At 41.2% G+C, this 12,869-nt stretch overlaps 1 protein-coding gene across 1 annotated transcript in view; it reads left to right on the top strand.

Moving 5' to 3' along the window:
• The window catches only part of LOC126158715 (ATP-binding cassette sub-family C member 4-like), a 116,272-nt gene that overhangs the window by 58,537 nt on the left and 44,866 nt on the right, over positions 1–12,869 (top strand). Inside the window, exons 12-14 of the mRNA XM_049916463.1 lie at positions 1,977–2,185; positions 4,568–4,922; positions 7,426–7,576. Of these exons, the coding sequence (XP_049772420.1) occupies positions 1,977–2,185; positions 4,568–4,922; positions 7,426–7,576 (715 nt within the window). The remainder of the gene's footprint in view (positions 1–1,976; positions 2,186–4,567; positions 4,923–7,425; positions 7,577–12,869) is intronic.

Below are 12,869 nucleotides of genomic sequence, written 5' to 3'. Positions count from 1 at the left end.
CGAGCTCGGTTGTCTATGACATACGCTGCCATAGTGTTTCACCTGTAGGCGATAAGATGCGTCCACAAGTAATCACATAGGCATGGACTCCGACGTCATGCAGGAAATAAAACCGGCTGCACGCGCTCACCTCGTAATAAGCTGACACTATGTATAAGTGCTGCTTATTTGATCTGACTTGGACAACTTTTTCGACTGCGAATATACTGATGTTGATGGAGTTGAGTAACCATGGACTATTTAGTTTCTTCTCTTGGTGTGCATCTACACTCCTGGAAATTGAAATAAGAACACCGTGAATTCATTGTCCCAGGAAGGGGAAACTTTATTGACACATTCCTGGGGTCAGATACATCACATGATCACACTGACAGAACCACAGGCACATAGACACAGGCAACAGAGCATGCACAATGTCGGCACTAGTACAGTGTATATCCACCTTTCGCAGCAATGCAGGCTGCTATTCTCCCATGGAGACGATCGTAGAGATGCTGGATGTAGTCCTGTGGAACGGCTTGCCATGCCATTTCCACCTGGCGCCTCAGTTGGACCAGCGTTCGTGCTGGACGTGCAGACCGCGTGAGACGACGCTTCATCCAGTCCCAAACATGCTCAATGGGGGACAGATCCGGAGATCTTGCTGGCCAGGGTAGTTGACTTACACCTTCTAGAGCACGTTGGGTGGCACGGGATACATGCGGACGTGCATTGTCCTGTTGGAACAGCAAGTTCCCTTGCCGGTCTAGGAATGGTAGAACGATGGGTTCGATGACGGTTTGGATGTACCGTGCACTATTCAGTGTCCCCTCGACGATCACCAGTGGTGTACGGCCAGTGTAGGAGATCGCTCCCCACACCATGATGCCGGGTGTTGGCCCTGTGTGCCTCGGTCGTATGCAGTCCTGATTGTGGCGCTCACCTGCACGGCGCCAAACACGCATACGACCATCATTGGCACCAAGGCAGAAGCGACTCTCATCGCTGAAGACGACACGTCTCCATTCGTCCCTCCATTCATGCCTGTCGCGACACCACTGGAGGCGGGCTGCACGATGTTGGGGCGTGAGCGGAAGACGGCCTAACGGTGTGTGGGACCGTAGCCCAGCTTCATGGAGACGGTTGCGAATGGTCCTCGCCGATACCCCAGGAGCAACAGTGACCCTAATTTGCTGGGAAGTGGCGGTGCGGTCCCCTACGGCACTGCGTAGGATCCTACGGTCTTGGCGTGCATCTGTGCGTCGCTGCGGTCCGGTCCCAGGTCGACGGGCACGTGCACCTTCCGCCGACCACTGGCGACAACATCGATGTACTGTGGAGACCTCACGCCCCACGTGTTGAGCAATTCGGCGGTACGTCCACCCGGCCTCCCGCATGCCCACTATACGCCCTCGCTCAAAGTCCGTCAACTGCACACACGGTTCACGTCCACGCTGTCGCGGCATGCTACCAGTGTTAAAGACTGCGATGGAGCTCCGTATGCCACGGCAAACTGGCTGACACTGACGGCGGCGGTGCACAAATGCTGCGCAGCTAGCGCCATTCGACGGCCAACACCGCGGTTCCTGGTGTGTCCGCTGTGCCGTGCGTGTGATCATTGCTTGTACAGCCCTCTCGCAGTGTCCGGAGCAAGTATGGTGGGTCTGACACACCGGTGTCAATGTGTTCTTTTTTCCATTTCCTGGAGTGTACATCTTTATGGCGACCTGGCGCGGACGGGTTTTCTGAACTCTCACGTGGTAATCGTTTATCCATCCTTACTGTATAACAAAGAATGTTTGTTAAAGTTTAGCAGGTTTAATACTTATCAGCATACATTTAACTTATAAATAAGAGATTTTACCATCGCAGGTTTATGATGGTTTCACGAACAACACATGGGCGATTGCTTTCTCTGCAATTTCAAACTCGGCTGGTCTCCACCCATAAAGTTACATCGCTGACAGGAGACTGACAAAAACATTATCTTTTTGCAGAGCGTTTTGTTGGACGAAACCGGTAAACTACACAGAGATCCAACACAGCAGGACAACAGTGAAAAAATGATGCATGAGAACTTCAGGTGGCAAACCGTGTGGCAATATTTCCGGGCAGCTGGTGGTCTCTGCCTGTTGTTTTCTGTGGCTATCATGATAGTCATTGCACAAATTATCACCAGCGGTTCGGACTATGTAGTAACGTTTTGGTAAGAAACTATAAATAGTATTATAAATTCAAGTCTTATGACAATATGATAAACATTACTTTCATTTATTTGTCCAGAACATTACATTAGTAATGCCCTGTCATCTCTTTTCATGACGATGGAACAGCGACAAATAATTTTTCATTGATAGAGAAGGATTTTACTTGACGCCATACAGATATAATGTAGAGAAAGGTAAATGAACCTATTTCACTCTAACAGTGTGACTACACACGATTATCATATTACAGGACACTGATATATGCCCAACATTTCCTGCATCAATTGCACAAACTCATCTGACAGTTTAGATGCCCTTTATTTATCACACACAACAATGTGCCTCCCAGAAATCACTGTCAGACATTGCACACCATTATTTCAATTATATAAAAATTCCTATTAAATTCAACAGATTTTTTGAGTGATCAGATTGCTCTGAAAAACAGACACTATTCTCACTGCATAGAATATTTCATAAAATGTGAAAATCAGCCCAAAACTTCCAGATATTAGAAATATGTACCATATTTTTCAAATGTATTATATATAGCTCGGTTAAATATTTACTCATACTTTTTTGTGATTTGATGTATGTTCCTCGCTACTAACACAACAGCTTGACTTGTATATAGATTTTATTCGAGTACTGTAAATTACCGATCTGTCAATATGTGTTTATAATAGTCACCTACTATATCTATAGTTTTGGACATATAGCACTGTTTGACATCTGCTAAACAAATACTAATTAAGTTTTGTAATACACTTCTTGCACTTTACATAAATGTTTAGCCATGGTCTAATGATTTATAATATTCCTAATTTTTTAGGCTTCTGTAGAGGACAAATGAATTTGTTGAAACCGGAAAAACGAAATGAAAATATTTCTGAAAATGTAACACTATGAATAAAATAATGCTTACTATATCCTGGTGTTACAGCCCATATTCTGCCACCATACTCCTTCTTCTTGTCAGTGTTATCCATATACACCACTCAACTGTAAGCATCTGTCTCTAACAATATATCTCTTTAAATTCTGTTCTTTTTCAATTTTGAAAACGTTCCTGATTCACTTCCCTATGATGCTGCATACCAGACGTTCATCCTCATAATTTTCTTTCTCAAGTTAAGGCCTACCTTTGATGTTAGTGGACTTACCTGTCTGTCTGTAACAACACATCTATTTAAATTCTGTTCTTTTTCAATGTTCCAAACGTCCCTGATTCACTTCTCTATGATGCTGCATTCCAGATCTTCATCTTCATAAATTTCTTTCTCAAGTTAAGGCCTACGTTTGATATTAGTGGACTTATTTGGTAATAAATTCCGTCTTTACCTCTGCTAGTCTCCTTGTATATATTCTTCCTGCTTGGTCCATCATGTATTATTTTGCTTCCAGGATAGCAGGATTCATTCACTTCTTCTATTACATGGTCCCCAGCGTTGACGCTACGTTCGTCGGTAATCTCACCCTGACCCCTCCCAGTGCTATCGTCGTTCTTCGTTTCACTCTCAGTCCGTATCCTGTTCGAAGTAGAATGTTCATCGCATTCTGTAGTCTTGTAATCCTTTCTCAGTTTCAGGGAGAATGGCGGCGCCATCAGCGAATCTCGTCATTGACATCCTTTGACTTCGAATTTCAATCTCACCTCTCATGCTTGTTTTACTATTTCTGCGCTTCTTCGATATTTGTATTGAATAATAGAGAAAAAAGACAGCATTTCTACCTTACATCCTTCTCTCGACTTCTTTCTTGATTTCTTGTTATTATTGTTTCATCTCAATTCGCTTTAACTTATACCATTTTGTACATGGACTATGAAACATATTGCACCACTTTACATTCTCTAATACCTTTTTATGCTGTCAGAATTTCTGATTTATTTTTCCCGAAGCCAATTTGATCGTAATGTAAAGGATCATTAATCTTCTTCTCTAACCACTCATATTTTATTCTCTTCAGCAATTATCATGCTTAAACGATCAAGCTGAATGTGTAATAGTTCTCGAATTTGTCTCTCTTTGTTATCACCGGGAATGTATGGATGATATTCGTGTGAAAACCTCATGGTAAGTCTCCAGTGTCATAAATTCTATACACTGAATTGAATAAGCGTTGGCTGCAAGTTTTTCTGTGTAGTCTGGAACAGCAAGTAATTTGCAGTGGCCATCTGCATCATTAGATTTCTCAGTGAGGTGTTAGTGGGTAGTACATTTGATTATAGCACTGTCCACGAAACTACTAAATTCGAGGAAGGCTCCCTGGCTTGTACACTGAGTTAATATGTTTAAATGAAATCTTGTCAGTTATTAATTCTTCGTAACATGTAATTTGGTTGGAACATTCGGTAACTGTAATGCTGCTGATGTGCACAGGTCTAACACGGAGGTACTGAGGACCTCTCTCCAGATGCAACTGGAGGCGGCCGGTGGCAGCAACCAGACGTTGTCAGAGGAGCTGGAGTCCCTCCCACCCAGCGAGTTCTTCCTGGAACTGTACGGAGGCCTCGTGGTGGGCTGCATACTGCTCACACAGATCCGATCCATCGCCTTCTTCAAAATGTGCATGCGGGCGTCGCGAAACATGCATAACACCATGTTCAACTGCATCCTCCGGGCGCCTATGCGCTTCTTCGACACGAACCCGTCTGGACGAATTCTCAACAGGTTCTCTAAGGATATGGGATCTACCGATGAACTCCTACCGCAGTTTATGATCATGATGATTCAGGTACATGTTTGGAATTCTGTTTCAATAATTTGAATATATTTATCAATGAAATAGTAATAATAATAATAATAATAATAATAGTAATAATAATGTCGTGGTAGGAAAATAATCATCACCATCATTATCTTCACTTCAAGCTTTAGGCCTTTCTTTTTTTGCGTTTTACGTCTTCCTTGACATCTTAAATCTTCTTATTGGGAAAAGTGATCTTTATCCACTAATTCTTTCGAGATGTTCGTTCCTGTTTCTTTTTTCCTTCTATTTTGGTGAAGAGATTAAATACATTTAGTTTTTTCCTAGTTTCCGAATTTCTAAATCTGTCAGCTCTCGTGCACCACTTTACTCCTCTTAGAAATCTCATCTCTGTTGCTTTATACTACTTTTTTGCGTTTATGTCTAACCCATGAATCACTTCCATAAATAAGTGTTGGAACTGCAATATTCCTGTAAAATATAAATCTTGTTTCTTTCTTCGTTTTATTTTTAGACATCTGCTTATTGTTACGCATATATTCCCAAATTTCGCTGATGTATTCTCTACGTCTTCGTCATACTCATATGTGATATCGCCAGCTAAATAGTTAAAATGTTTGACTTGTTTTATCATTCTTTTGTTAATCACAATATCTGTTCTTACAGGATATTTTCCTCTAAAATCCACTTATTTTATCTTGCTTTCTGAAATCGTCAGATCGAACTCTTCACAAATCTTTCCTAATAAATATATTCCCCTTTTTTAAGTCATTTTCCGCCTGCAGAGTGGCATCGTCTACACATAAAAGACAGTTCAGTTAATCTTAATTTCCTCGATAAAATAATCATCAATTCCTTAAATTCTGTACTGTTTGGTAACGTTTTTCACTCGGACGCTGAAAAACACACATACTTACCAAGAAAGTTTCTCTTTGAAGTACAAACTTCGGCTCTAAAATGCATATCTTAGGAGCTATGAGCACTTGTTTTATAGAAGAGTTGTGTTTCAAAGTAGCGAAAATGAAGAAATGTTCATATCTCTTAAGGTATGCATTTTAACGCCCATGTATAGAGATCGTTTTTTCTTGTTTTGGTGTAAAGAACCTGCCCCCCCCCCCCCCTCCCAGAGTCTGTAAAAGTATTTTTGGAACACCCTGGATATGACATCTTAGAAACAAGGAAAAAGATTTTCGGACTGACTTCAGGAGTAAAGTGTATCGATCTGACGCTTGTTGGCTTGTATCATATCATTGGAATATACGGCAGAATCTTAGAAATAACAAAACTGCTTGCTTACTTAGCGGGACTAGCACTTCTGGAAGAAACGGTTGCTCGTACCCCTAGGTATGCAGAAGCGGGCGTATGATGGCGTCGTAGGTGTGCTGATGAAAAATAAATGTTTTGTGTGAGTCCAGCCTCAGCATGCCCCGTAGGTATGGGCCGCATAAAGCTAATGCTCCGCTGCGCCCCTAGTCTGGCAACATTTATTGTTGTGAAGCATGACGTATAAGCGACAAGTATATTGCTTTGTGACCATATAACACTATCGATCGAATTTTTAACGCGAGTTCCAAGAGGATACCCTAAATCTCCTCTTCTTCGTCCACTTTTGAAAACGCTGTTGTCAGAATGAGGTGATTCCGTATGTCATAAATTTTGGCCTGCCGTACCTCATGATAGCCATTATCTGTGATCGAATGCAAAACCTTGCGGTTTGGAATCAACTACACTAATATGAGGCGAAAGTGATACTTTAGAAAAGTCATCTATGGACTGTAGACGTCAATACGTGGTGCTGTAGAATTACTCGTGTCTATTTCCTCATCAAGTTTTAGAGGAATCGAAAATGTGCCAGTTAAAAGAGCGTGTTTGTCCTGCAGTCTAACAACGGGCTTCCTCCTCTCAGCCGACACATCCTTCGACCATCCTTCTTAGCACCCATATACCTTTGAAGCTCTTTTTCACATCTACCCCCATTCGGTAACTCCATCATATTTATTGAGAGCTGATCTGAAAGTATTTGCTAGATAGCAGTATCACTGCGTTTCAGCACCAGCTACAGCATCGCCATCTGCATTTTTGCAGTGAACCGTCAAAAGAAAGCATCAATAAAATATGCTGATTGCAAAATAACCTATGTACTTATTTTTAACATCGTTTGAATGCAGAGTACCAACATTCCTGTTGCACCCTTGTGGTGAGAAGTAAATGATCAGTTAATGGAGTACTTTCGAGGATAAAGCCAAGTTGTTGTTTCCATTTTTCTGGAGTCCAGGCAGTGAGTACATAATAAACTTTCTGTCATTCCGTCAAAAAGGCGACTGGATCGGTAGTCGAAATATCCTGCAATAAAAATGTAGATAGCAGCTCAACTGTATTCCATTAGTCAAACTTAAATTAGTTGCTGTTTGATACAGAGCCATTTCGTTCAGCCAGATAACCTGTTAGTAATGGCGCGGTTATTAAGTGTCGAGATATTCCTAAACGACCTCTTGTATGAAGGAAATCACAATACATTTTCTCATTTCAGATTTACCTGGTGCTCTTCGGAATTCTGGCCATGGTCCTCGTCGTCAACTACGTTCTCATTGTTCCCATGGTAATCGTCGGAGCATTATTCATTTATGTGGCAAGACTCTTCATGACTACTGGAAGAAATGTTAAGAGACTGGAGGGTGTCCGTAAGTATCGTGTCAGCACCTGCACGTCGGCTAGGCTTTCTTTTTAATGCAAGCAGGTATAATTTTTATCGTAATAAATGGCCGTTATAATTTCATATTCTCAAATACAAAATGTAAGGTGTGTGTGTGTGTGTGTGTGAGTGTGAGTGTGTGTGTGTGTGTGTGTGTGTGTGTGTGTGTGTGTGTGTGAGTGTTGTAAAAACTAACTACTACCATGATCAGTGACAGGAAAGTTCTGATTTTTTAAGCTGTGCGGTATCAACCATTATCTCCCAGAAACAATTGGACACGCAATCTGACCATGAATATTTAACAGAACTCCACCATATTTATTTAGAACTGATGTGAAAGGATTTGTTAGATAGCGGTATCACTGCGTTTCAGCACCAGCCACAGCAACACCATCTGCGTTATATAAAAATGACCTAGTAGATAGTGTCGGAAGTTCCATGCGGCTTTTCGCGGATGATGCTGTAGTATACAGTGAAGTTGCAGCATTAGAAAATTGCAGCGAAATGCAGGAAGATCTGCAGCGGATAGGCACTTGGTGCAGGGAGTGGCAACTGACCCTTAGCATAGACAAATGTAATGTATTGCGAATGCATAGAAAGAAGGATCCTTTATTGTACGATTATATGATAGCGGAACAAACTCTGGTAGCAGTTACTGTAAAATATCTGGGAGTATTCGTACAGAACGATTTGAAGTGGAATGATCATATAAAATTAATTGTTGGTGAGGCGGGTGCCAGGTTGACATTCATTGGGAGAGTCCTTAGAAAATGTAGTCCATCAACAAAGGAGGTGACTTACTAAACACTCGTTCGACCTATAATTGAGTATTGCTCATCAGTGTGGGATCCGTACTAGGTCGGGTTGACAGAGGAGATAGAGAAGATCCAAAGAAGAGCGGCGCTTTTCGTCACAGGGTTATTTGGTAAGCGTGATAGCGTTACGGAGATGTTTAGCAAACTCAAGTGGCAGACTCTGCAAGAGAGGCGCGCTGCATCGCGGTGTAGCTTGCTGTCCAGTTTTCGAGAGAGTGCGTTTCTGGATGAGGTATCGAATATATTGCTTCCCCCTACTGATACCTCCCGAGGAGATTACGAATATAAAATTAGAGAGATTCGAGCGCGCACGGAGGCTTTCCGGCAGTCGTTCTTCCCGCGAATCATACGCGACTGGAACAGGAAAGGGAGGTAATGACAGTGGCTCGTAAAGTGCCCTCCGCCACACACCGTTGGGTGGCTTGCGGAGTATAAATGTAGATGTAAATGTAGATGAGCAGTTACAGACGCACAGGTTTATGTAATCTATGTGCAACTAAAAATAGTTCTGTATAGCAAACATTAAATAGTAAATAAAGGTTCACTAAGAAATTTACCAATAATTGAATAATGTGTTTACATTCGGCTTATAGTTCCAAGCAGTGCAATACACAACTTCAAATAAGACAGCAGCTCTTTTATAATTCAGGCGAGAATGGCACTTTAGAATGTAGAGCACGACCTATTGAAAACAAAATTTTCGGGCCTATGATATCTTCCATGAAACAAGAGGTAAGCAACTTACGAGATTCCATCACACCATGCGGAAAAATAATGCTGCAAATCTGAAAGAGGAGTAACCGAAAGTAAACTATGAAGACCCACAGTCAATACGGATTTAGAAAACATCGTTCTTGGGAAACACAACTATCTCTTTCCTCACACGAAGTGTTTAGAGTTATTGGCAAGGGATTTCAAGTTGATTTCCTATTCCTCGATTTCTAGCAGACTTTTGACACTGCACCACAGAAGCGGCTTGTAGTGAAATTGTGTGCTTCTGGAATATCGTCTCAGTTATGTGACTGGATTTGTGATTTTCCGTCAGAGAGGTTCGTAGTAATTGACGGAAAGTCATCGAGTAAATCGGGAGTGATTTCTGGCGTTCCCCAAGGTAGTGTTATAGGCCCTTTGCTGTTCCTTATTTATATAAACGAAATTGGAGACAATCTGTGCAGCCGTCTTCTGTTGTTTGCAGATGACGCTGTCGTTTATCGACTAATAAAGTCATCAGAAGATCAAAACAAATTGTAAAACTATTTAGAAAAGATATCTGTAGGGGGCAAAAACTGTCAATTGACCCTGCTAAAAGTGTGAGGTCATCCACATGAGTGTTATAAAGGAAACCGTTAAACTTCGATTACGCGATAAATAAATCAAATCTAACGGTCGTTAATTCAGCTAAATGCCTAGGAATTACAATTACGAACAATTTAAATTTGAAGGAACACATAGTAGTTGTTGTAGGGAAGGCTAACCAAAGAATACTTTTTACTGGCAGGACACTGAGAAAATGTAACAGATCTACTAAAGAGACTGCCTACACTACACTTGTCCGTCCTCTTGTAAAATACTGATGCGCAGTGTGGGATCCTTACCAGATAGGACTGACGGAGTACATCGAGAATGTCCAAAGAAGCGTAGTACGTTTTGTATTATGGCGAAATAAGGGAGAAAGTGTCACTGAAATGATACAGAATTTGGGATGGACATCATTAAAACAAAGGCGTTTCTCGTCGCGGCGGAATTTTCTCACGAAGTTTAAATCACCAACTTTCTCCTTGGAATGCGAAAATATTTTGTTGACACCGACGTACATCCGTCAAACGGCCATCATAATAAAATAAGGGAAATCAGAGCTCGTACGCAGAGATGTAAGTGTTCGTTTTTTACGCGCGCCGTACGAGAATTAGTGTGAAGGTGGTTCGATGATCTCTCAGCCAGGCACTTAAATGTGATTTTCAGATTACCCATATAGATGTAGACGTGGAACTATGAAAGTTACTACCGAAATATCCTGCGCATTCGCTCAATATTCACCAAGGTAAGTCAGTGAAAAGACATCGCCAGGTTTCTTCACGATTGTATAAATTTCTAAGCTGCTCGCACCGACATCAAACAAAGACATGCCTCCCCTCAGACCAAGCAGTACTCGACGGCACTTGGTAACAGAGTAGAATGACGACTACTCATTCGATTAAAGCTGCAAAGGCTCCCCATTGGCTGATGGCCAAGCCTACATACCAAATATTAGAACTCCGTTCCCTTTGATATTTAATAGTTCTCTTGACTGCCTGGCAAACGAAATTACATAAACAGTTATTGAATTCTACCGTGTGAATGAAACCTATCTACGCCCTCCTTCCTAAGACTATATGGATCTATATTTAACGGTATTCATGAAATGCTAAAAATCACTCTAACGAAATAGTTTATTAATTCTTAAGATCCGAAAATGGTTCCCAATCCGTCTCATACGCTAGTTCGCAGCGTTCGTTCCGTCGAGAAATTTTTTGGAAATTTGTGGTAAGGTCTTAGGGCCCAAGCTGCTGAGGTCAACGGTCCATAAGCTTACTCACTACCTAATCTAACTTAAACTAACTTACGCTAAGGACAACCCATGCACCCATGCCTGAGGGAGGACTCGAACCTCCAACTGGGGGAGCCGCCAACGCCGTGACAAGACGCCTTAGCATTCCGTCGAGCCACAACGTAAAATTTAATTTGTAAAGTACCTTCTGAAGAGTGAAATTGACTTACTAACGCACAGTATAACTTAGAAGTTAGGTTACATCAATGGTCAATTTGTTAATGTTGAAACACCCACATGGCATTAATGGCGACAGCACTCATATTTTAAGACCGTCCTTTCGCTTATAACTTCCGTTTCCTTGCAAATATATTCATAACTTCCACAATAAGTATAGATTTATTTCCCCCGTTCGCTGAAAACCTCAAAATCTCAACCATTAAACCATTCCGACACTGGGGCCACTCTGACCGTCATCAGTGACAGCTTGCCTCAAACTGAGCAGCTTCCCCCGCTTGTGCCCTAGTGTGTTCGATTTAATGGGAGGGGGGGGGGGTACTCCGGACCTGTTGACCTGACGTACTGGAACCCTCCAGAGAAGCAGAAATATTATATCCACCGTAAGTAAGTGCTTGTACTAGATTACTTACTTAGGGTATCGACAATGATACCCTTACATGTCCAGACCTCTTTGTTTTATAAACTTGTAAAATTTTGTCAAAATAACAGATCTCAAGGCTCTAAAATGAAATGCCCTCTATAATTACTAAGTGGCTAGACCCTTATTCGCCAATTTTACAATTCTCGGAGCAACACAGTCACACTAACGTAGTCGCGCTATACATTTTGGCATCTATATCTTTTGACAATGTAACTGGGTTATTAGCCTAGAAACGACCATCAAGTCACTGAAAAGCAACGTTATTCAAATGTAAAGAACATTAAGCGTAAATTTAATCTGATTTCCTTTAGTCAGATTCAGCTAATATTCAAGCAAAATAGGTTGATTATTCAAAATGTTCATATGCAAATGATGATGCTATTTAATTTTGAAACATAACTAAATATTTTTGAAAAAATCTTATTTAGTTACACAAAAACGTAAATGCACCATGACTTGTATAAACTTGTTCCTAAGACAAAGCAATAGCTGCACAAAGTATGGCACTTGCACATTTTAAACCAAATTTCTGTTAGATGGAACACTTTCGTACACATTTTTTCAACATTTTTGAATTATCATAAGATTTATCCCTTTCTATACCCTTTACTCTAACCCGACATCAAAAGAATTAAGAAAATTAGGTAGAAACTCAATGCTTGTATAAATAAGAAAACCGAGCGAAAATTTTGTTCCTTTGATCTAATTTCTGTAGTTGTAAGTTCAGTAGATTATTCAAAGGTAAATATTAATCCTCAATGTGACATCGAAAAATATTAAGAGAAGATAAATTCAGACGGCAAAATGTGCTATTAAATTTCAGAGATTGCTCAAAGGAAACACAGAGCATTAAAAAAATATCGCTGTGCGTTATTAGTATGAGATTGGCCTCCGAAGATATTAAATAATCTGTTAATAATTTTGAACAACGTATCACAAATACTCTAGTGCAGTACAGCATTGATGGAAGACGCCCCTCCAGCCGAACGCTGAGTTAACTGCCCTCATCAACTCACCAGGTCAGTTAACCCAGTTCCCCATGCTTCCAGCCCTGGACCAACCTCTGCGCCTGTGTCATAAGTCGACTGCTGGCTGCCTGCAGCCAGTGGCGGGTTTACACATTTGTCACCAGTAGGCTATTCAAATTTTGCCGCCCCTACCGACCTCTATAATTTGATACCCTATTTCACAATCATAATAATTACTATTTTTAGTCAATGAAATTATAACTTAATGATTTGTGCCCCATCGTCCCAATTACACCACCCTTTTCCCGTAA

Source organism: Schistocerca cancellata, chromosome 2, assembly GCF_023864275.1.
Source record: "Schistocerca cancellata isolate TAMUIC-IGC-003103 chromosome 2, iqSchCanc2.1, whole genome shotgun sequence".
Taxonomy (NCBI): Eukaryota; Metazoa; Arthropoda; class Insecta; order Orthoptera; family Acrididae; genus Schistocerca; species Schistocerca cancellata.
Note: the sequence above shows the minus strand (reverse complement) of the source record. Positions and strands in the feature narration are given on the sequence as shown.